This window comes from Lynx rufus, unplaced genomic scaffold, assembly GCF_022079265.1.
Source record: "Lynx rufus isolate CCGP_SWC_20201006 ecotype Redwood Valley unplaced genomic scaffold, mLynRuf1.p SCAF_18, whole genome shotgun sequence".
NCBI classification, from domain to species: domain Eukaryota; kingdom Metazoa; phylum Chordata; class Mammalia; order Carnivora; family Felidae; genus Lynx; species Lynx rufus.
Window position 1 is genome coordinate 23,634,310 of NW_025814832.1, and position 12,993 is coordinate 23,647,302.

A 12,993-nucleotide genomic window follows, 5' to 3' on the forward strand; every position below is an offset into this window, starting at 1 on the left:
AGCAAGAGTCGCATACCCTATGAACTCAGCCAGCCAGGCACCCCAAGGTATTGGGGTTTTAAAAAGCTTTCCAGGTCAGGGTGCCAGATTTGGCAAATAACAGGGCAGGATGTGCAGTTAAGTTTTGTAGAAAATATATCTGAGAGAGAGAGAGAGTGCAAGTGGGGGAGAGGGGCAAAGGGAGAGACAGGATCTTAGTCTCCATGCTCAGTGCAAAGCCCAACATCGGACTCAATCCTGTGACCCTGGGATCATGATCTGAGCTGAAATCAAGAGTCGGAGGCTCAACCCTATGAGCCACTCAAGCTCCCCAAATCTGAATTGCAGATAAACAACAATTTAAAAACTTATTTTAGGTGAGGTGCGCGGGTGGCTCAGTTGGTCAAGCGTCTCACTCTTGGTTTTGGCTCAGGTCGTGATCTCACGGTTCAAGCCCCGCATCGGGCTCTGTGCTGACAGCACAGAGCCTGGAGGCTGCTTGGGATTCTGTCTCCCTCTCTCTGCCCCTCCCCTGCTTGCTCTCTTTCAAAAATAAATAATAAATAAACATTAAAAAAATTAAAAACAACAAGAAACCACTTTTTTTTTTTTTGGTTTAAATATGTCCCAAGCAGTATTTTCTGCCTAAAAAGCAAGTACAGGCTTGGAATCCAACTCATTTTGATATCTGTACTCTGCTGGGTCTTTTTGGAATATCAGCGAAATTACTTGCTTTGCCTGTCTTCAGGATGCAAAATCATCTCAGTTCTCACTCTTGCAGAGGGAAGGGGACTGAGATGAGCGTAAGTAGATATTAAATGGCCAGAGTTTACGGCCATGAAAAGAAATGCTTCGTGAATCCGGTTGGTCTCTGTGACCAATAGCATAAAGCTGGTGGCATGTCATTTCTGAGTTTCACCTAGGCTGTCATTTTAAGTGCGTGACTTTGCTCTGGGGGAAGAAGTGCAGAGAGGTCCACACGGGGAGGCGCTGAAGCCTTCCGTCTACATTTGCTGCAACAAGCTTGGAAGGTGTTGGAAGGTGATCTACGGACCCAGGGTTCTGGGGGTGTCAGCGACTCCACTGACAGCTGACCTCAACTTTATGAAAGACCCTCAGCTAGAACCGCCCAACTAAGCCACCGCCAGAGTCCTGGTCCTCAGAAACGGTGAGAGGTCAACGGTCTGTGGCTTTGAACTGTTAGAGTTTGGGGGTTAGGGTTAGGGTTAGGGTTAGGGGCACCTGGGTGACTCAGTCGTTCAAGTGTCCGACTTCGGCTGGTCACGGTCTCACGGTCCGTGGGTTCCAACCCCACGTCGGGCTCCGGGCTGACAGCTCGGAGCCTGGAGCTTGCTTCGGATTCTGTGTCTCCCTCTCTCTCGGCTCCTCCCCGACCCGTGCTCAGTCTCCCTCTCTCTCTCTCTCTCTCTGAAATACATAGATACATAAATAAATAAAAATAAAAAATAAACTAAGGTTTGGAGTAATTTGTTCCCCTGCAAAAGATCAGGAATGTATCAACATACAAGGGAACACAATGTATCTGCTCAGTAGACATGTTTCCCAAATCAATTCTCTGAGGCAGGAATCATGACATTCCCCATTTTCCAGAAAGCTGATCCGAAGCACCTTTGATTTAGTTGCTCTAAACCACCCTGCTGCTAGCCTAGGCGGGTCTGTCTCCACAGCCCTCACTCCTAACAGGCGGATGTCATGAACCTTCCCTGCGCCAGGCGAAGGGCCGAGTCGGCCTGGATTTGTTATTCCGTCTTACCGAATTCTCGCCATTAGAGTGAGGTGGAGGAGATCTTTCCAGAGAATGCCACCTGCCAACACTGGCAGGATGCCTTCAGGCGAACCAGACATCAATGCCACACTTGCCCACGGGGTAGGGAGGACCGATTCTGTTTTTGTTTGGGGTGGGGGGGGGGCGGCGGCTGTTCGTGTGCTTTTGAAGGAGGCTCTATGCCCCACTGGGGGCTTGAACTCACCACCCTGAGATCGACCGTGCTGAGCCAGCCAGGCGCTCCTGGATTCTCCCGTCTTATCTCCAGTTCCGAGATGGGCAGACGAAAGCTCAGCGCGGATAAGGGCTTTGCCCAAAGCCAGACCTCACCTGGGGAGGGGCGGGCGGCTGGAATGCCCCCTCTCCGCCCCACACTCTCCTCCCACTGATTAGGCTGCGACTAAGGGCTGAGCCCTTTTCTTGACCAAGGCAGACAAAAGAGAGCCTTTGAAAACAGCAAGAGGGATTGGGGTCGGCATTGAGAGGGACTTCCAAACGGCTTCCTTGTAGCAGCTGGCCAAGAGAGGCGGTAGGTAGTACATTCCCTGTTTGTAACGAAGAGTTTTATTTTATTTATTTAAAGTTTAGTTACCTATTTTAAGAGAGAGCATGAGCAGGGGAGGGGCGGAGAGAGAGGGAGACAAGAGAATCCCAAGCAGGCTCCGTGAGGGCAGGACGGAGCCGGGACGCGGGGCTTGAGCTCACGCACCCCGAGATCACGACCCGAGCCGAAGTCAAGAGAGTCAGAGGCCTGACCGACGGAGCCACCCGGGCGCCCCTTTATTTATTTATTTATTTATTTATTTTCATCAAAGTCTAGTTCAGATATTGGCCCAGGGTGTATGGCATCGTGACCGGACAATTATAATCCGTTAAAAATCGCTCACCGCCGTAAGGGTGGTTAACCTATCTGTCATCATGCCAGGGTATTACGATCTCCTGGACCAAGTATCTTCTTTCTCGAAGAGTCCTCCGGCAAAGGACCTATCTTGACCGGAGTGGTACCGGGGCTGGCGTGCACAGACATGTTTGGGCCCACGACCGCGCTCGGGATGTGACTGGGGAGGCAAGCTGGGGGTGATCCTTCTAGGAGCCGGCGCAGAGCAGATGGCTCAGCAAAGCTTGCGTCTCTGTCTCCTCTGCAGGAGAGGAAGTATGAATCTGCCACCTGATGTAAGAGAGATCAGAGAGGGATATCTGCTTTCTGAGTCGGCCGATGAGATGAGCTTGAAGCCCGAGTCGACCTCTGAGCCGGAGTCCCTGGCAGGGAGGCTACAACCAGCCCTCTGAGTCACCCTGGCCTGGCTGTGGTGCTGGGCCTGGAATGTCCGCTGTGGCCCTTGGGCCGTGGGGGGGGGTTGGAGGGGTGGGGGGTGGGGGTGAGTCACCACCTTCCAGTTTTTCTTGCTGGAAGAGCCGGCAACCCCCAAAGCCTCTCTGCTGCTCGGGTTCTCATCCTGGGGCCTCAATCCAGAATCAGGAGGCTCTGGGGAGCAGGACCCTGGGTTCTCTTGCAACAATACTGCCATTATCCCTTCCTGTGCTGATTCCTTGGCTTCTACGAGTCCTTAGGACCCCCCCCCCCAAAAAAAAACATACACACACACACCCGCTCTCCACCTGTCTGGGCCATTGGCCTTTGTAGCCGGGCTTCCTCCTGCCTTCCCGTCCCCTGTGACCTCTCTGACCCCCCACATCCTGGAAAGTTTCCCCAGTGGACTGGGGGTCTGCCACGTCCAGGGTCCCCCTCCCTGTCCCCACGGCTGCACTGTGCTGGAATCTGCACCCTCGGGCACTTATCGTGCGTGGACGGGCTGGTGGGGTTGCAGGGGATTGACTGAACTATTTTGATCAAGTTCAGCAGGCTCTGACCCCCGGAAACGCGGAAGGCCGTCTTTTCCATTCTCCAGCCTCCCAATATGCCCTGGGTTGGGGGCTGGGGGTCTCCCTGGGTATCTGGCATCTTCTCTGATCTCCTCCTCTGGCCCTCCCTACATACCTTCCTCCCCCAGGGCCCAGGGCACATTCTCTCTAGTCTGTCCACTGCCTGAGAGCCAAAGATCAAAGGGAAGCAGGTTGGGGGACTGCAGAGAGGTCCCCTCCAAGACGGGGTGACGTGCGGGTTTGAGGCACAACTGGCCTTCGGAGGAGCCTGGCCCCCAAACTAATCCCCAGAGCACCAGGCAGGGACTTAGGGCTGCCAGGACCCATCCCAGAACCCTCAAGTCTTGTTGGGCATTAGACCTAGGGGTCCCAGGGAATGACGTTCACCCTTCCTGGATACCTTGTGCCTCCAGGCAGGGGTGCCCAGGTTTTGACACACACCCTTCCGAGCGAGCCCATCAACTGTTGCTCAACAGGAAACAGGATCACAAGCACCCCCACATCCCCTCTGGAGGCCAGATCTGAAATGATGCCTAATCTCTCCCCATTGAGAGCCGGGAGATGGAATTTGCAGAGCTTGCCGGGAGAGAAGTTCTTCTCGACGGTGAAACTTAGGCGGCGGGTGGGCGAGGTTTCTAGGGAGCAGAGACGAGTTCCTCCCCTAGTCCAGTTACCCCCTCGTCCCACACAAGCACTTAACTTCACGCTGGAGCTGCTTCCCGGCTGCACAGTTTACCTGGAAAGGAAAGTGGCCTTTATCAGCCGAGCCTGGAGCTAATAGGCAGGGCACGAGCTTGGTTGTTTGGGGTTCAAAGTACCACGGCGAGCGGAGAAGGAAGAGCCTAGGAAGGAGGCCTTGGGGGTCTGCCCCAAATGCAGTGTCTGCCCTGCCCCTTCGAGCCTGAGCCCTGAAGACAGAGCCATGTGCTTAGTGCTTGGAGAGAGTCAGAGGCAGCTCCTTCAGGATGACCCTTAGCCTCACTCCGGAAGCTTCTGTGGGATGGGGAACAGGTAGCCTTTGGTTCATACTCCTGATCTCCGAGAGCCCCCCCACCCCAAGTCTGATCAGGGAGATAAAGCCATGCCCTGGTGAGCCCTCCAGCCTGACAGGCACAGCATACCCTCAGATCCCCCAGTCTGATGGCAGAGACAGAACCACAGACTTCTCTTGTATAAGGCATTTGAGGAGAGAGGCTTGGATCTCATAACTTTTTTTTTTTTGTAGGATTTATTTTATATTTTAGAGAGTATGTGAGCAGGGGGAGAGGGGCAGGGTGGGGAGGGAGAGGGAGAGAGAGAATCCCAAGCAGGCTCCACGCTGTCAGCGTAGAGCCTGGGAGGGGCTCCAACTCACGGACCGTGAAATCATGACCTGAGTCGAAATCGGGAGTTGGACGCTTAACCAACTGAGCCACCCAGGCGCCCCAATAAATCTTTACAGATAGAATTGTAGCTGCCCGCCTTCCCTCGAGTTCCCAAGGGGTAAATGTACCTCTTTCCCCACCCCACCCCCCGCCTCTACCCTGCCCCTACGGAGGAAGGCAGCTCGGCTGTAAGTTTGTGGTTCCCAGCTACCCCAGGAACCTCCCATTCTTCGTGTTCCCTCAACGGTCTCTCTCCAGCCCTTTCCCCCAGCCAGCTGGGATATCCCCCTAGATTTCGCAGCGGGGACGTTGCCTCACTGCCAAAGCTGTGGGCCACTATCCAGGGCTGGGGTTCAAAGGACTGTGCTTTGCTATGCCACCCTACCCAAGTGTGCCCTCACCCAGGGCATCCTTTCTGAGAGCACCTGTAAAGGAAGTGGGGCGGGAAGAATACAGGGCCCCGTGCCCAGAAGTGGGGGCGGGGGGAGAAGAAAGGGGACCCTTAAGGTAGCCTGCCGTCTGAGGCAGCCGAGATACCCAAATGTTAATCATCGATTAGCACAGTTCAGGTGGAAAGGGCAACTTTATTACGCGTAAAATGGACTTAATGTGGCAGGAGCTGCGGACTTAATTTTTTGAGATAAGATGCTTTTAGGCTAATCAGCAGGTGTGCGATGCCTGGATATAAAGGGGCTACCGCCGACTCTCTTGAGAGAGGCTCCAAAGGTCCAGAAGGTGGGAGGAAGCGATCCCTGCCCTGTCCTCGATCTAAGGAAGAGCTGGAAAGGAAGCCAGGTAAGAGAGCAGCTGGGACAGGGAACGGACGGGATACTGGAGGGGCACCGTCACCCCTGCACCTCTCTTTCTTTTCTTCTACTTGAGAAATAAGGCGGCGGTTCTCAGGATTCCTGTAACACCCAGGTGGCCAAGGCAGGTCTGACCCCATTTCATTCGGGGGGGGGGGTGCGTCTTGAAAAGGGGTGAAAAGCAGTTATGAACCTTCCTCCCAAGCCCCGAGAAGCCCAAGCCAGACCTAGAGATGTCCGGGCTCATCTTCCTGCAGGGGGACCCCGGGTAGAAACAGTGAAGCTCGAGAAGGAGAGGATGAGACAGTCCAGTCCTGCTGGTGGCTTTCACTCGGGGCAAGAGGTTCTGTGATGGTTTAGGTGACGGCCGATCTGAGAGCCCCTGCCGCTCCCCAAGGCGCGGCTCCGGCCTCCCAGAAAAGCCCTGATCCCCAGAGCTCAGTGTCCCCAGCTTTCAGAACCCGCGCAACGCTCTGAGGCATCAGCGGGACGTGGCCGGACACACCGGCTGTCCCTGAGCACGTTGCCTCCCTCATCCTGGTCCCCTTTTGTCTCTTCGCTCAGGAAATAACCCCTGGAAGATGGGAGCCACGAAGATCTTCAATCTGCTGCTGGGGTCCCTGCTCCTGGCCGCGGTGCTGGCAGAGAAAGGGGAGGGTCACTCCAGGTAGGGGTGCAGGGGAGGAGGCCGCAGAGGATGGCCAGGTTCTGGCTTTGAGGGGGCGGAGGGGATGAGAAAGGGAGGAATCCCAGGCCAACAGGGAAGAACTGGAGGGAGAACCTGCCAGCAGTGTGTGTGCGCCGAGTGAGGACAGAACCAGAGGGTATTTATTCCGAGCTCCCATTTCCACAAGAGAGACTGTGGTTAGATCTCTGGAAGGACTTCCTCAGTGGCTCAGTGTCTGAACTAGAGGACGGCGCCTCCCTTCCTAGTGAAAGCCTTCAGCGTTCGCGTATGTTCATTCTTTGGTCAAACTGTAGAGAAGGCCTCCTGGGCGCCACCCACAGGACATAAATGTGCCAAGTGGTCCACAAATGCCTCGCGGAACGTACAGGCCCAAAGTGGGGGACAAAGAACCACCTAGGCGAGTTGCAGGCTGTCCCGAGCACCGCGAGGAAAGGCAGAATGTTCTGAGCCCGTGGAGCACGGGGCCTCTGTGCTCCGGAGGACCAGGAGGGACTTGTCTGAGCAAAGAGCTGGGCCTTGTCGGAGGCAAGGACTAGCCGTCTTCCCCACAAATCAGCCACGTCAGATGTGGACGAGGACAGGGGCCGTCACATAGAAGCTGGGAACGTGGGCTCAGACTGCCCGAGGGTAGATCCTAGATCTGCCCCCTGCTCTGTGTGTGCTACATCAATCTCGCTGCACCTTGGTTTCCTCGTTCCCAAAAAGGGATAGAAAGAGCGTCTACCTGGGGCGCCTGGGTGGCTTAGGGGGTTAAATGTCCGACTGCGGCTCAGGCCGTGATCTCATGGTTCGTGGGTTCAAGCCCCACATCAGGCTCCACACATGGTGCCTGCTTGGGATTCTCTCTTCCTCTCTCTCTCAAAATAAATAAATACACAAAAAAATATGGTGTCTGGGGGCACCTGGGTGGCTCAGTCAGTTGGGCGTCCGACTTCGGCTCAGGTCACGATCTCACGGTCTGTGAGTTCGAGCCCTGCGTCGGGCTCTGGGCTGACAGCTCAGAGCCCAGAGCCTGCTTCGGATTCTGTGTCTCCCTCTCTCTCTTCTCCTCCCTCACTCACGCTCTGTCTCTCTCTGTCTCTCAAAAAAATGAATAAGCGTTAAAAAAAAATGTTTTTAAAAATATGGTGTCGGGGCGCCTGGGTGGCGCAGTCGGTTAAGCGTCCGACTTCAGCCAGGTCACGATCTCGCGGTCCGTGAGTTCGAGCCCCGCGTCGGGCTCTGGGCTGATGGCTCAGGGCCTGGAGCCTGTTTCCGATTCTGTGTCTCCCTCTCTCTCTGCCCCTCCCCCGTTCATGCTTTGTCTCTCTCTGTCCCAAAAAAAAAAAAAAAAAAAAAAAAAAACGTTGAAAAAAAAAATATGGTGTCTGCCTTGTAGGGGTGTTATCAGGATCACATGAGTTTACGCAGTAAAGGGCTTATAGAGGATCTGGAACAGAGTTAAGCTGCCATTATGTGAGGGCTCACTACTGTTGGTATGGATCAAGAACAAAGACTTGAATGGGGTTGGGCCAGGCAAGAGGAGTAAAGGAGGGACCTGAGATCAGTCCCCTGAGATCAGGGGGACCCCTGATCCCTCCCTGCCCAGAAGCGAGAGCCACACCCACTAAGGATTTAGTGGGCCCTTGGGCTGAGGACAGAGTCCCAGGGGCTTGATGCTTAGACAACAGGGCGTTTCCATAAAAACTGACTCCCAAGAAAGGGGGGAGGGTTGTTTTCAAACATCAGCCTCCTGTCAGTGACGATGGATCGTTTGTCCCCGCATCTTGAGTCCCCTCGCCCCCTGCCCCTCCCACGGTGTCCTGCTTTCTCTCTCATCTCCCCTCCCTGCCCCCCCAGACTCCACACTAGGGTCAGTGGCTCCCGACCTCGAGGCCCCAGGTACGCCGAGGGGACTTTCATCAGTGACTACAGCATCGCTATGGACAAGATCCGCCAACAAGACTTTGTGAACTGGCTGCTGGCCCAGAAGGGGAAGAAGAATGAGTAAGTCAATGCACCTGCCCTCTCTTGGCCCCAGGCTGGCTGTGCCTTGCTTCGTGTAGACCGGACGTCACATGTGCCACGCGGGCCTGTACTTCAACTCCAGGCTGTGCCTTTCCCTTAGGCACCGATGGGGAGCTGGGCAACATGGTGGCCCTGACCAGGGCTCAGGCGGTAGCCCAGTCTGGCGTGGGACTAAGGCAATTTTCCAGTCTTCTTCTAAGGAGAAGGATCAGGGAAGATGGCGGGCGGGGGGGTGGGGGGGGGTTGGGGGGGCTCACAGAGGATCCCCACTGGGCTGGGGACTAAGACAGAGATCGCTGAGCTGCTGACAATGACGATTTGGTGGTGGTCACTTCGGACGTAGGAAATAGGATACACTGCCCTTGTCCTTCTTCTTCTCTTGCCCAAGTCCCTTCCCCTGCCCTCGCTGTTTGCTCAGCACGGTAGACGCCGAAAAGCTCTTCTCTGGCAGCTGAAGACGGGCAGTGGGGCCGTTGAACAAAGACGTCCCCTCTGCGACTTGGGTTAAGGTCCCCAAAGATCGGAGCACTTGGGGACTGGGGGACATCTGGAGTCTCCCCAGCCCCACCCACCCCCTAATCTTTACCTGACCAGCTGGAAGCACAACATCACCCAGAGGGAGGCCGGGGCCCTGGAGCTGGCCCATCAATCTAACAGGAAGGAGGGGGCTGCGAGGGAGCAGCAGGGGTGAGTCAGCCCACAAGGGAAGGAGTGGGGGCAGGGCCTCATTGTTCCCTCTCCCAGACCCTGGAGCAGGGTCAGGCCCCAGATAAGCATCCCCTTCCACTCTCAGTTCAAAGAGGGGTCTTCTCTGAGTTCCCAGAGGCCAGCCGAAGCTTAAGGGGAGAAGCCTGGGAGAAATCGGGGCTGGGGTCCAAGGAGGGGTTTGGGGACCAGAGTCCCGACGATTGATGACCTAGTATGCAGAGTCACAGAGGCAAGGAGAGGGGGCAGCGCAAGAGACCTCAGGGATCTGGCTTCCCCGCTTCTCCGCGACAAACTTCAGGAAGGCCGTGTTTGAGGAATGGGGACCCTTCCAAAGCCAGTCCCTTGACATCAGTTGCTCCCTCTCCGAGAAAGCTGAGGAACCTTCGGATCATTCTAGAGAGTGAATGGGCCCTAAATCACCTCTCGGGTTTAGGGAAGGCATTCTGGGTGGGTGGGTGGGACATCTGTATTGAAGACCCCCTATTCCCCTGGCCTGCAGACCAGGGTGGAGCTTTGAAAGCTGAGATCAGAGAGAGAGCAGCTGTGTTGACTCCCTCCCCCCACCCCCGCTGCCCCTTGGAGTCCCGGGCCCTCTATTTACTCACTCCGGGTGGGGCCGAGGCTAAAAAAAAAAAAAAATGGCCAAGCCCCCCGAAGGCTTTCTTCTTGGCAGCTCCCTACCCAAGAACCCCAGTGATGAAGATCTGCTAAAGGATTTACTGATTCGAGAGCTGCTGGCTTGGATGGCGGATCGGATGGCAATCTGCAGGCTCAGGTGGGGGCGGCGGTCGGTGGCTTTGGGCATCATACACAGCGCGCATAAGCTTGGGCTCTGGGGCCACACATGGGTTCAGATCGTCACCCCAGCAAACCCATAAGCCTCTCTGAACCTCCGTGTTTTCACGAAAATCAAGGCTTATTCAGACCACTTCATGGGACTGTTGTCAGGTTTAAGCGAGATAATCCAGGGAGAGAGCCGAGAGCAACCTGTGAGGAACAGGAGTTCAGTGATGTTGGCGGCTATTATCCCTTCTTGAACTTCTGTCTCTACTGCGTCCAGGTGACAGGCTGCGCTCACCTCCCCGCCCACCCCATCCTATTCTCGGCTTTCCCACTGTATCCTTGTCCCATGGCCCCTTCCCAGTGACGGCACTTGCAGAGTTGGAGGCATGTTTCCTCTCTCTGTGGGTCTCAGCGGTCCTTGAATCGACCTCACCGGCTAGGAAGTCCTTTAATCTATTATGTCCCAGAAGCAAGGGATGACTAACACCGTGAAGAGATCCGCCCACCTAAAGGACACTCATTTCAAGATGCAAACACTGAGGCGTGGAAACCGAAACACATCTCAGGCTTCCATGTGGCAAGCCGGGGACCAAATCTGGGATGACTTCCTGTAGAGGGCAGGAAGGGAAAGGGGGAGGGGGGCGGGATCAGAACAATGGAGAAGAGTATGAGAAATTCTCCGTAGGAAGGTGGGTGCTTTCTGGACTTACTTTGATGACTTATAATTAAGAAGGTAATTGGGAGGTAGGAGCAGCTGAACCATGGTTGGGCACCCGGATGGATTTGCTTTGCCGACTCTAAGTGGATAATGACCCCCCTCTCCAACCACTACCCCTCCTCTTTCCACTCTCCCCAGGTTTCAGTGACTCAGACCAAACCCAGCTCAGGTCCGGACTCTGCCCTTCACTTGCTCAGGCCTCAGCTGCACCCCAGGGCCCCCGAGAGAAGCCAAACCAATAAAGTTTAAGCTGAAATGAATCCTTGTGCCCATGGTCGAAACTTATTCCGACGTCTATCGAGCGCTACCAGGGAATGGTCTTCTGTGTGTGTGTGCCACCCAATGCAAAGGAGCTATGGCTCCCACCGGCACCCATAATTCATCTCTTTAGTCTACAAACACTTACTGGAAAGCTAACATTGGCAGGGACCGTGGTCACCACTGGGAATACGGCAGCCAAGGAAATGAGCACAGTCCTTGCCCTTGAGGAATTTGCAGTCCCGTGATGGAGACAGACTTTAATCTTCAACATACATACACACACGCGCGCGCGCACACACACACACACATTAATAATCACCTAACATCCTAAGCCATGTGAAGAAACAGTAGGGTGCTATGAGAAAGAATGGAGCAGCCTCATCTAGATAAGAGTGTGTGTGTGGGGGGGGGTCGGAAGGGCCTCTTTGAGAATGTGACGTCCAAGCGGAGTGAACTTGCAAGGATAAAATGGCCAAGGGATGAGGCGAGCCTTAATAGATATCGCCCCAGTGTTATCACAAAGCAAAACAGGCAATGGGAGATTAGCACGAACAGATGCTGGATGGGTAGGCAGAGGCAGGGTCTTAAAGGTCATCCTGAAGCTTTTGGAGTTTATCCTCAGACCAAGGGCAAGGTCCTGAAGGATTCTGAGCAGGGGCAGGTTGGAAGATCTAGAAGCGTTCCCAAACAATCATGAGTGAGGTCTATATACTGAGATGAATAGAGATGAAAGCGGGAAGGGAAGACCACTGCAGGATTCCAGGCTTACCCTAGCATGATGGTGGTAGGAGTGAAAGGAAAGGGGCCAACTCCGTTTATCCAAACGTCAGTACCTTTATCTTCCAGTGTTCAAAGCCCCCCTTCCCCCTCCGCCCACCGCCTTCCCCCCAGTGCCTGGTGTCCACAGAAAACAGGGCTGTCTACCCACCCCTTTCACTCGGGTTATCTTACCTGGAATGCCCTCTCTCCCCTCGATCTAGTCCTAGTTTAGGAGACAAGAGTCAAATGCACCTCGATTCAAAGATTCAAATCGCTTACTCAGTCCGTGACTTGGCAAGTTAGTTAGTTCCTCACTCTTGGCCTGTTTCCTGTCTGTGAAAAAGAAGATTCCTAACTACCCAACTCCTAGGGTTGAGGTATTAATTCAGATAATGCCTGGCACAAAGTAAATGGTCAATAAAAGTTAACTTTTGTTATCATTTACCCACCTAAACGTCAATTTAGAAATACAAGGGTATTGGTTTTAAATCAGGGAGTGGCCAGCTGGATCGGCTGAAGGGCCGGGCCAGTAGCATAATTGAGAAAAGTGGGGAGGCTGTAAGACAATGGGAAGGATGGGGACTGTGAAAATGGAAGAGACACGCTTTCTGCTGACCAAACAAAACGCTTTTGAGAACTGAATTTGCCTGAGGGCTGCCAGGCACTGTCTTCCAACTCCGATATTGTAGATTTCCTCTCCCCTAAACTCCTTGAGGTCGGAGAGAATGTGTGTCACACAATTCAGAGCATGCCTTTGCTCAGAGGATATAGTTTAGTGATTCTCTATGGTAGAGCTGGCTGTCCTGGGGAGATGCTGGATCTCTGTCTCTGGAGTCTTGGGTTCTCCGGGGGTCAGCGAATCAGAAAGGGTGATTTAAAATAATCTTGGTACAGTGTTCTTATTACGGGCCAGGCATTGTGCTCGGTACCTTACAAACATCACTTAAAGCCTCATGACATCATTTTAAGATAAGAACGTAATAGCTGTTAACCATGCACTACACTGCCTCCGTGAGGTAGAGAACTGAAGTCCCGTGCTCCGGCTAAGGCCAGTGAGTCACTGAAAGCAAGGGATGGCAAATGTGATGGGCTGCACACAGCGTATACTGGGGCTGAGCGCTTCTGGGAGCCGTGGTTAAGTTGTCAGGAATTTTGTGAGCAGGTTGTAGAATCATTGTTAGCTTGAAATTGGCCATGGCCAGGGTGCACCGTGGAAATTGACAAGTGCCATAAATCAGAGCTCCTCCCTC

The 12,993-nt window shown here is 54.2% G+C and overlaps 1 protein-coding gene across 1 annotated transcript; it reads left to right on the top strand.

Moving 5' to 3' along the window:
• Positions 1 to 6,400: 6,400 nt before the first annotated feature.
• Positions 6,401 to 10,871, top strand: GIP (gastric inhibitory polypeptide). The gene is made up of 5 exons (XM_047080416.1): positions 6,401 to 6,486; positions 8,347 to 8,493; positions 9,109 to 9,201; positions 9,896 to 9,997; positions 10,862 to 10,871. The coding sequence occupies exons 1-5, from the start codon at positions 6,401 to 6,403 to the stop codon at positions 10,869 to 10,871; spliced, it is 438 nt and encodes a 145-aa protein (XP_046936372.1).
• The last annotated feature ends 2,122 nt before the right edge of the window (positions 10,872 to 12,993 follow it).

What these genes read in the sequence shown, in the direction of transcription:
- GIP (XM_047080416.1), top strand. Translation starts at nt 6,401, where the DNA reads ATGGGAGCCACGAAGATCTTCAATCTGCTGCTGGGGTCCCTGCTCCTG. An exon ending in CAGAAGGGGAAGAAGAATGA is followed by an intron (nt 8,494 to 9,108) that starts GTAAGTCAATGC and finishes TTACCTGACCAG; the next exon opens with CTGGAAGCACAACATCACCC. An exon ending in GCTGCGAGGGAGCAGCAGGG is followed by an intron (nt 9,202 to 9,895) that starts GTGAGTCAGCCC and finishes TCTTCTTGGCAG; the next exon opens with CTCCCTACCCAAGAACCCCA.